The sequence below is a fragment of the Haliotis cracherodii genome, unplaced genomic scaffold (assembly GCF_022045235.1).
Source record: "Haliotis cracherodii isolate W230 unplaced genomic scaffold, xgHalCrac1.p SCAF_5, whole genome shotgun sequence".
NCBI lineage: Eukaryota > Metazoa > Mollusca > Gastropoda > Lepetellida > Haliotidae > Haliotis > Haliotis cracherodii.
In genome coordinates this window covers 50,641,032-50,652,949 of record NW_027266308.1, presented here as the reverse complement: position 1 = coordinate 50,652,949, position 11,918 = coordinate 50,641,032, and the positions used below count along the sequence as shown (strand labels likewise).

Here is an 11,918-nt window from a genome sequence, read left to right as displayed (position 1 = left end):
GTACTGTGAAGAGTGAGTGAGTTTTGCTTTTACGCCCCTGTTAGCAATATTCCAGCAATGTGACGGCGGGGGACACCAGAAATGGGCTTCACACATTGTACCCATGTCGGGAATCGAACCCGGGTCTTCGGCGTGACGAGCGTACGCTTTAACCACTAGGCTACCCGAGCGCCCCTACTGTGAAGAAGGTTATGCTATTTACAGGTATTATGGTATCCACAATAGCAAATATCGGTGAGACAAGTATGATGATAATTGTATCGCCTTATCAGTGTAGGCCAAATAAAACAGTGTGACAAGCATTACTACATTTAACGGGCTAACCTTCGTCAAACACTTAACTGCCGGTATACACTGAATTACTTGAACATATATACAACTTGGGGTATTCAGGTTTAGAGAAGTGGATAGTTCGAAATAAGCGTAAAACAAAATGTGTACATCTAAAATATGTTAAGTTTTATTTAACATGAACTTTTGTGTATTGGTGGGATAAGGTGTAAAAGCGACAAAACCATTTCTGTATCCAACAGAAATCTCTGCATAAAGCAGTCAATTGTGTCATTCCGACTGTATCATGAGCATGTGTTTATGAATCACTATCAAATAGTGATGATACCAGGTGTGCGCGAAAAGGTGAGCGTATCTTGCTCCACCGGTGGTACTCGTCAACAAAGAAAGAGCATCCTCGGTTGTATCTCAATTGTTGTGAAATGTAGACACCAAAGACTGGAGCTGCTGGAATATCGCTCGACATAAAGGGAAAGTTGACTATTGGAAAGTTGAAGTCATCCCTCTTGTCATAGTCTTGTGGAGAGTGTTTTGTCACACTGAATCTTTATAGATCGAAAACGGATACAGTTGAAACAGTCTCACTGGTCTCCTTTATTTCTCGTTCAGGTGGGTAAACAGCGGGAGGGAAATGGCTATTTGTACGATAACAGATCATCATTCAGTTGAACTTCTTGGCCAAATTACCTTGTTTTGACTTTGCAATTCCGTGCAGAAATTCAGATTCATATGCATTGAGAAACAGATCCAGAAGAAGGGGTGCACAATTGGTGCCTGCCGATGGGGATGCCTATTTCTTGCCTAAATGTCTTACCCCCATATTTACGTAGATGTTATCAATGAGGAAGTCCAGTATTTCACCATTTCTTTGTCAGTAAAATTCAGATGGCTTCTGCTTCAATCTTTTACAAATTGTCCCGAACCTCTGAATATAGGCAGGATTACTGTGAGGTAACAGTGACACTAACAGGTCTGTTTACACTGTCATTTGTGATGTATTGCGTGACCATTCTGCATTCATTTGTGTTTTTAACTTATTGAGTAACTTGTAGTTCTGGTTGATGATTTCAACATTTGATGACGTGTTGCAATGAATAAAGTATGTATGTATTATTTATACTTATTTTTGCGTTTTTAATTTTTGCGATTGAGTCTCGTTCGCAAAACTCGCAACAATAAAACGGTCGCAAAAAATTCCCTGTTTATAGTAGATACGTAACTGTATCCGAGGTCGCCACGTTTTGTAGCCCTATTGATCAAGGAATGAAGTTTTCCCTGATGTCTGACATGTAGGATAGTGGTGTACAAAGTAGAAAGATTAAATGATTTTACAGAATGTGGGGTGCTTGCACTAAACAAGTTTATGTTGTTGTTATTGTGCTACCCCACTAAGGTACAATGCCGCAGTTTGACATGGATACCCCACTCAAGACACACTATACAGACCATGAGTCGACTAGTCCTTGTTTTATCTGCTAATGACAATCGCCAGGCTAGGTAACAAGTACCATCTTTTAACTTCTTTTGGTATTACACAGCCAGAGGTTCAACAACTGACCTTCTGCTCTCCGGCAGAGGCTCTATCCACTTGACCAGGGCGGTGATCTTTAGGTTAAGATGCCTTGTATAGTAACTACAAGAGTGAAGGTGTGAGCTGCTTCTGTAACATTCCGCTCATAGGACTTTACATATTGTACAGGAAGTCAGGTCTTTGGGTGATGATAAACTTAACTTCTAGTCTGCAATTTCTCTAGATCCCTTTTCCTGAGTGTAGTTTTGAGGATATCTGTCCTTGTGTCATTTAGGGAGTGTGTTGGCATACATGATAGTGCTTTGAACACTTAAACACATAGTTGAGTGCTTGAATTAGATTACAGGCCTATTCTCCAACCAGTCTCCTACCAGCTTCATGTTGGAGCAAAGCCTGAATGAAAGAAGTACAGGTTTGTAAATTTGGTGAAAACCGCATGGTGCTAACAAAAGGTGAGATAAACCATCTGGAGGGATCATGGATTTAAACCAGGGGCTAACAGATCCTCCTGACACAGCAAATTGCAGTACTTTAGCCCATGTGCCACCCGGACAAGAAACTGTCAGTAAGTGTCATTACAGCTCATGGAACCCTTGATGAACCAGTACAACAGTACAAGTAGTCCCGATATTCTACTTGATCTGCTCCAAAACAAACCCCAGATGCAAGACACTTATGGGTGTGCCAGTACAAGCATATAACGCTAAGTCTTTGACATTTTGCTAGAAACTGAAAAGGAACCCCAATGAGATGGGAGATTCAGAACCTGAACTTGTGGAAAATCTAGACTTGCTTTAATAAGGGCTACGGCATTGCAGAAAGGGCTTGGCAGAAGGAGCATTATGGTTCTGACAAGACAATGAGAAGCATTTCATACCTCATTTGTAGATCAGTAAAGTGAGCTCGTAGTAAGCACCTGTGAGTTGGCCCTTACAAGAAGCATATACTATTCTGCCCCCCCGAATTCCCACACACGGGACCGCCTCCGTGGTCAATGTGATGCTGTCCAGTGATGTTTCCTTTCAAAATCAGACCACCCCCGTGGTCTAGTGGTAGAGCGTCCGCCCGGAGAGCGGAAGGTCCGGGGTTTGATCCCCTACCGCGTCATACCAAAAGATGTTAAAAGATGGTACTTGTTGTTACCCTGTCTGGCGCTCGGCATTAAGGGGCTAAAACAAGGACTGGTTGGCTCGGAGTCAGTATACTGTGTCTGAGTGGGGTATTCATGTTAAACTGCGGCATGGTATCTCAAAGAGCTAGCACTAATAATCGGCATCAGTCCGGACTAGTACAAGCAGCTACACAAACACACACACGTACATGCACGTTGCTATATAAGTGCAATAGTCTTGGATGCGACGTTAAACCCCTTTTCACAATCACCCACACACATGGACACAATACAATACATACAATATAGAAATAGTAAAGATACTGGTATTACATACTTTCATGGCCTTTATCTCCATCAACTGACTGATCCAAACATGGACCTTTTCAATAAGGATCTTCCAACTCAAGACCCTTCTCATTTCACATTGAAGCAAAAACAAAAACAAAAGATGCTACATTTTATTTTTCGATGATGGTTAAATACAAATACAATCATCTTAATAAAAAGCAGTGTAAACAATGAAACATACACACAAAAACAAACAAAAATCCACAGAAATGAACTGTCTCGAAAATTGGTTCATTAAAGACAATGTTCATAAAGTTAGCATTCCAAAATCATGTCCTCCTTATAAAATATACAGTAGTCTAGGAAATATAGTTTAGAAATACCAGGAACCAAAGGCTAAAAGTAGCAAGGCTATTTTTTGTACATCTTTATACCACAAATTCATCTGGGTCTTAACTGAAAACACTGACCAGCGCTTAGTGTCTGTGATGATGAGGTTATGGTAGATACTAGCTGGTATCACAAAATCAACATTGCAAGTTATGGGAAAACTGGCATTCGATTGTGTAATTCTGAGTAAAATGCAAAATTTCAGTGTATAGAAGTCTATTTCAGTTAAAACCCAGATTATTTATGATGCTAGAGAAACCACACATCCTTTAACATTTTCAGCAAAAGCACTGTATATTAAGTGACTCGTCTCAAGCAATTACATTCTTTTGTCCTTGAACCAAGGGAGGCAACTGTGTGCCTCCTTGTGGACTGGAATGATAACATGACTCACATAACCAAACTGCATTAATATCAGAAGGATGCAGCATCAAGAAGTCACAGCTTTGTGTAATACTAATGTGAATAGTTTTGGCCTCCGGTCAATTGTCTTCAATCAGCCAAAGCGAAAAACTTGATAAAATAAATTCATAAATAAATATCAAAACATGATGCTATCACTGTTGCTATGGAATTGTTGTAAATGAAGATTGGTTAACCACAAGACATATCCTCGTGTGTATGGAACTTCCACCGATCTAACCACACATACATTTTAGTTTTGTTGTTGAAATTCCCGACATTAGACTCCTTGAGATATGGGACATATCAGTGTTCAGCAGTAGACATTACACTGTTGTAAAACCTTATACACTGAATACAATGAGCTTTAATCATGTATATTGGATTATCAAAGACCAGCAGTGATGCCATGCAGAGAATATGTATTACCCTACAACTAGCAGCAGCAACCCTCTGATACAGGGGTTAATACAAAATTCACAATTATTGGTGAGAGTAATGGCTTTAACATGCTTCGAGGTTATACTAACACTTAGCAGTCATACTGGCTATAGAACAGTACCTAAATGTCTAGAAGTCCAGAATGAACAGACAAATTTGACTTCTCTAATCTATGGCAATTCCATGTGCTTCTCCAGATCAAAGTCGAATGACGAGCATTTTGAACAACCCTCTCACCCTCAAAGGATCCCCTACAGTGGTAATAAACACTTGCAGTACAGAAATAGGTCTTCATTTGTCTTGATCTTATGTAGTGGCAACTTAACTTGTCGCTTGTCAGTGATCTTCCCAAAATCAGCGCTGAGACCACTAGCCAATTACAATTCAGTAGTCTTAGTCTCATTGACTATAGGAAGTATTATGGTATGTGTATTAGCACTTATGGAAGTGGGCGTTGGTTTGAATTATGGATATAATAACATGTACATAAATCAGATGAATACAATGCTAAATAATTGATACTGGCCTTGACGCAAAATCTGCTATGAAGCTTGGCAAGCTTTCTGAGCAGTTAGTGTTAGTTGCGAATGGAAAAAAGAAACTATCAAATGAAAATGATTACTCCAAATTGTTTCATTTTGGCCGGAATAAATTCATTATTTTCCTCTCTGTCCATTTTCTTTCAAAACCCCTTAAATCCATTTTGTAAACCATGACCATTCTTAACCACGTCTTGTCTCATTCCATAACCTTTAACATTACTGCGAATTATCAAGGAAATTAGATCTTATGAAGACATTTCTTCTGCTTTGCAAAAGGGTACAAAAAAAAATGCTACAACTTATCTACTGTTGTCTAACAAGACCATTAACAGAAAAACAAAACAAGTTGTAGTCTTCTCTTATTAAAACAGAAATCTAAATACAGACACAGCTTTTCAGATGGGATTTTGACCATTTCTATTTGCTCAAAACACATCTAATGACCAATCATTTGGTGACCAACTACCCCTCATCTCGAAGGACAAGACACACATTTTACTATATTTTGTATTTATATTATGAGGTAATGAAATATACACACAAGTATGTACAATTATCAGTATGGCATATCTCATGACCTACCCAAAACACATCAAGTTATCCCATAAAGACTCCAACAGTGAAAGAATATCAAAAGTATGTTCATGTATTGAAACTATCAAACTGATGGAAGAATGGGATTTTGATGTTTTGTATGTATTTCTTTTCAGCCGAAATGAATTTTGACACACAAATCCTCAGTTACAATGAAATACTGAGTGAAGGAGAATTGAGCATATTGTTTTGTCCACCTGATAATACTTGCATAATGAGATAAAATGGGATTTGAATATACAACTCAAAGAAGTTACTATAGTACTGACCTCATTAAAATAATCCAACCAATCAGAGCTTTGCTTACCAGATCATGAAAGTGACAGTCTGAATGTGTTTTTTAATCATGCAACCTCGAAATATTTAACAGAGGGTATTCTGCACAACAGTTAGGCGTTTTAAGATTATATCCATACAAACTAGGTCATCTGTAAGTCATTCCAGAGTGTTCTTTTTATCAGTTTTAAAAGTTTTAATCGAGAATTCGTCAAAATATGTTTCGAAGCGTAATCGCCATTCGAGAAAGCTGCCTTCTGATTGGCTAATGTCGATTTCTTGTCAGACATTTCATTGGTCGGTCAAAGATCGCGAAAGATCGTTCTGACGTCACCCGTAATGGGATGTCCTCAGATCTTTGTTTGGCAGTAGTGAAAACTAAGATCTGATTTTAATGAGATTGCTATAGTACGATAGTAATATGAATGAACTGGATTATCCGTAACATCTTCTTTTGAGTAGAATAAAACAGATTCGGTCCCAAACATTCACTGTGCCCAGAATTTTTTCAAACATAAAAGGGGGATTTTATGACAAATGAAAGCTTAAGTATTGAATTTCCTACTTACACACATGAAGAAATCAACCTGTTGGGTTAGTGGGTTCTTATCACGATTTGAGACAAATGTATGCTTCCCTCAAGTATTTCCAGATTTCTACACTATAGCATTTGGATCATGGAAATGTTTCTCTGAATCACTGAATCAACTGACCTCCCTTGACACTCTCACTTACTCATACATTTGTGAACAAAAAAGTCTTAAGCTGAACACATTGTTGAGATATCTGTGATAGTTTAATATAGTTCAGTCCTCAAGGCATAGCCAGATCTATTATTTGGAAATCAATTCAAAAAGAAAGTCTATGAACCTTGAAGTTGAAATGAAAGAAACTGACTATTTAATACCACATTTGACACATTAAGGGGGCATATCTAAATAAGTAGACAAGTGTACATGGAATATATATGATCATGACGGATGATAGTTTGACGCGGAATTACGCAATAGTCTTTCCATATTACTTTAAGGACTCCAGGAATGGGCATCACCCAATGTAGCTCCACATAAGGAATCTTGTATTGGTGCAAGGCGTCAACACCATAACCACTTTTAATTCAGCTCGACACACTGCAACTAGAGGATGTAATTTCTTATGGACAAAAAACACTCCTCTGTCAAAATGTGAAGCTGATTAAAGTGTAATATAATTGACCGACATTTTGAACTGATGTAGGACATGCCCTCAAATCTAAACTTTAATGGGAGCTATAGGCACCAAATGCAAACTGAGTTCCTATGGCATAATTACAATCACTGCCTACTACGCAAGTATTGGGCAGAATACCGGCTACAGTGACAGCATGGGAACAGGAAAGGTGACAGTAAGTATCAAGCACAGAGGCCAGCATTAAGTTAATGAGACTTGGTTGTCTCCCTTGAAATCTCCCAGATTACTGTTGCATATTGTGTGGAGTGGCTTGACTGGAAACATATACGGTATGTATAACATAAATAAAAATAATAATGAACATAATATCTGTAATAATAATAAGAATATGGGATGTAGATCCAGTTTGATTAGTTATTACAGTTCGTTAAATATCAATCATGCAAAAATGATAAACACAGGCACGGTCATCAAATAGTTGTGAATATTTACAGGATACATAACAGATACTTAAATTGATAAGGAAAATTATGTGCAAAAAAAATTCATAAACATCACAAGAAATCAGTAAATAAACACATCTTCAAGGATAAAGGGATGAATTCATAAACATGTTGGTGAAACTACAAATTCTATCGAACATGATAATAATTAAAACAATTTCTTCAAGCGACTTAAAAGCGAGAATATTTGCGAATACTTGCTACGAGATATAAAGTGTGTACAGTTCTAAGTAACCGAATTATTGGTTTGAGGAACGCTGGCCAATAACGGAAGTCATGAGAGCAACCTTTGAAAACTTCATAAATACACAATACAATAATGATTTTTCTTAGAAATTTAGAAAATCTTGAATGAAAACAAAAATATTTGTTTGTTAAGTATCAATATTCCTCAATATTGAATTGTCAGACAAAAAAACTGTCACATGTTCAATGGTAGTTATTTGTGATATCAACGCTGCAATAAATCATTCAAATCAATGATTGTTTCTGGTCTGGAAGACTCGTAATTAGCAAAGACAATCTTTGAAAAATCAGCTCTCTCTTTGTTTTCATAGAAATGAAGTAAAAATGCACAGTTAAAAGCTATCCTTAAATTGAGGCAATTGACAAAATTTCAGCAGAGCAGGGCCAAAACACACACAGATGTATGTACACTGATAGACTGAAATTTTGATTTGTATAACAAGATGATGATGAGATGGGCTTCTAATTACAAATCACATATAACTGTGGACTTAAATGGCTTGTCAAAGTATTAGTTTAACAGCAAGAGCCTTTCATTTTCAATACTGACTAAAACTACATGAGCAATGTTACTGATTATTTATCAAGCCACCAGAGGCTTTTTGTTAGTATCAAGCATAGCACCTACTTGTGATGTGTCAGTGTTATCACTGGAAGGGTTAATTATATTATGTGTATGATTTTCATGGGCGTGTCCCCCAGGGCTGAGGAAACCCGCACATCATGACAAGTGACTTACACAAACCTGGCTGTCCAGTACAAGGGAAGTAACTCTGTATGATCAAATCATAGCTTTATGCCACTCTAAGCACATGGTCATTGTGAATGGAAATAGCCTCCATTTTTCAAAAGGCAGATTGTCTGGTCCAGACAAGGTTATGGACTGACTGCTGTCATATAGCTGGAATATTGCTGAGAGCTGTGCTAAATGAAAAACAATAAAATCTTAAAGGGAATCACAGTCCATGGTGTTGTGCCCATTAGCCCAGGTCAACGCTTTGTCATGCTTTCTGTGAAAATAAGACACTGCCTCTTTGTAACTGGGTTATTCATTTCATGAGAGATTGATATTCATCATATGATTTACACAAAGGGTTAACCACAAGTCAAACTGGCTAGGAGTGCCAATTTTCCAGAGCACAGTCTCCTCTTAACCTAAACATAAGAACACTGAGTGATAGCAAGTATACAAACGTCCAAAGAAAATCTCATTTTCATAAACAGAAATATAGATTGTTTGATCATAAAGGTTTCACTGATTCATGAAAACTGAATAAGTCATACTTCCTTAAAAGAAAAGTCCAATTACATGAAACAATTACAGAAATTTTCAACATCATTTCTTACTGTTGATGAAACACCACCAAAGCATGCATGAGTTGCCTCAGCCCATGGTTTGTCTTGAGATCAAGTACTGAGCAAAGGGGTAGCTTCTAGCAGCTAGAATACAATTGGCATGCACAGGGATAGGGAATAATACAAGCTTTGTCATTCATCCACTACATGAAAAGTCATTAGATGCAAGATAAACAGCGCGAGAAAGTTCCACATCAATAACAGTATTTACACAGTAAATGAGCATTCACTCTAAACCATCAAGAATGTGAAGATTCTTTGGTGTCATTATCAAACACTGACCAATACAACATGCTCATATCATATAGGCAGGTATGTTGGACTCGAGGCAGCTCAAACACCAAGGCTGGATCTAGTGGCCATTTTTGGACAATTATCATTTCTACCCAATTCTTATCAATTACACAAATTACTAATAATGAATTTGCAGTGTATCACAAAATAACATAAAAAACTGGTGCACAGTCTCTGTTGCACACCAAGAACATTCCAAGTGAGTTTTAAATTTTCAACCATCAAATAAAGAATTTGTGTCTGTCTTGAACAGATACTGAAGGACATTTCGTTCTGGTAAACTAATTCAATTTATAAAAATTGCCGACATTATTTGTAGAAGATGATGTCTGATCGAGGTACTACAGCGTTGTCATGGCATCCAAGCTGCCCTTCGCCACATTGACTGAGAGTTGAGTCGTCCTATCAGTGAGAGATGCAACACACCTCATTTGACTTCTACACCTCTACAAGGCCTCCCTATGCTAACATCATGTCCCCCTGTAGTATGCTACATACTACAGGTTCCTTCTTCCCTGACTGCACAATGTAGAAATGCCCTTTACCAATAAGTGACAAATGTCAAACATTGTGGACACAAAACCCATATCAGCCTTGTGCCTTTCACAGATTTTGAGTGTGTACTCCTGAAGTTTTAGCAGTCAACAGAACTTCCCTTTTTAGCATAATAGTCACTGACAAAACCACCGAGAAACAGTAAAGTGTCTAATTAGGGAAATGAATACATGAATTTCTATTAAATAACAACTATAAATGCTGTGGATTAAAGTTTGATCAACTTATCCCTGAATGATAACCTGGTGTGATTAATATGTCAATGATATTGAGTGATTGGGTGAATTTGGTTTAAGCCACTATGAACAGTATTCCAGTTACAATTTGTGCAGGTCTCAGATAGTTTCCACTTTGGTAAAACCCCGAGCATGGATATTGTGCTAACAAACCTAGAAACATAATCAGGGAACAGGGATTTGAACCCACGATCACGTTTCTGGCATGCCCAAGGGATGCAACTCTGCATAGCAAATTTGATGCCTCAGACAACATGGCCCCTGTGCCCCACACCCAATGACACACGGAACAGGTTGCATGAGGAGTAGGTCTTACATGCAAATTGGTGCTTTAAGTATTGTCACATCATGAAGTAAGCCTGTGTGAATACACCAACCAATGACCTTCTCCTACAGCAAGTCCTGTAACCTGCTCCCCCAGAATTGAACATAATGCCAGCATAAGGAGGACATGCAGTGAAATCATAATAAGATCATGATAATAGTACACCTTAAAATAGAAAAGATTTATACAATTGGCAGAGTTCTCCATTGGTTCATTATCAAAGCATCAAGCTTCATTTGTTCGGACTGGTCGCATCTACACAGTACACTATGCCAGTCACCAAAACTATCAGTGTCCCAGGTCCATTAATACAACAATAGGACAATCAACGGAGGCAGTCTTCCATAATGCACTGCTGCTACGATTACATTGCACTTGATCTGCAGATCTCATTCCTCCAGCTTCTGTTGTCATTCCTAGCTCCTCTAAATGCTAGACTAATTGTAGCATGTACACTACCCTCAGAGGCAACTCACACTCTACATTTTGATCAGAGTCCATGCATCACACTTGAATATTTAAGAATATATTTTTACAATACAAGTTTCACCTGTTTTTACCAGACTTACTCCGTATATATATAATTATATTTCATCTATGACAGCTAACGGGTTGCAAAGCAAAAGGTGTGAGTGCAGCCTTCTAAAACTTCTCAAAGATCTATCAGTCTGTGGGCTACATTACATTAACATGAACTATTATTAACAGAAGGAACAAGGAAGCATGTGATATCAGCAACCTATTCTATTACTAACACAATTCATATTCTGTTGGAATTGTTTCCTTGTACTGGGGGTGCCTTTTTATATACAGATTATCTCCCCTTAAGACAAGTTAGTTTACAGATTCAGGGCAAACATCCTTGGGATATTTGATCCCATTTCCCTAAAGATACATGCTGATCATAATCAATATTCACATGCAGATTACAATCAATATTCCTATTGCTAACAGTGGAGTATTTCTGATGCCACACGTCTACAAGGCGAAGCGGAGTACTGGTTATGGTCGACGGGTTAGTGATCTCTGATTTGGTCTACGATGATAGCAGCATACCCAGTTGAATTATCTGATGACCCTACAGCTGGGATGAAGACATGAGTATGCATTCCTGTGTGTATGAGCTGAGTGGTGTATTCGTGTGTACAGTCTTGTGTGTAGTTGTATTAATGGAACAGGAGATGATGATCAATGTTGGAAGATGTTCCCTGGCTGTGTGTCAGCACTGTACGCTGGGGGCGTCGTCCACCACACTGACGACATAAAAACTGATGACATGATGAGCAATTCACGCTTGCTGTAACAGTCTTTATCTGTGTCCGATCTCTTGGCGGATTACTGAAACAAAGGGGTTGAGCAAGATG

General features: G+C 38.1%; 1 protein-coding gene across 4 annotated transcripts in view; it reads right to left on the bottom strand.

Annotated features, from left to right (window-relative positions):
* Positions 1-3,380: 3,380 nt before the first annotated feature.
* Positions 3,381-11,918, bottom strand: part of LOC139442544 (vasodilator-stimulated phosphoprotein-like) — a 70,500-nt gene continuing 61,962 nt past the window's right edge. For all 4 annotated transcript variants that reach the window (XM_071223365.1, XM_071223364.1, XM_071223367.1 and 1 more), the window contains one exon: positions 3,381-11,892. In XM_071223365.1, the coding sequence (XP_071079466.1) occupies positions 11,864-11,892 (29 nt within the window). In that variant the 3' untranslated portion in view covers positions 3,381-11,863. The remainder of the gene's footprint in view (positions 11,893-11,918) is intronic.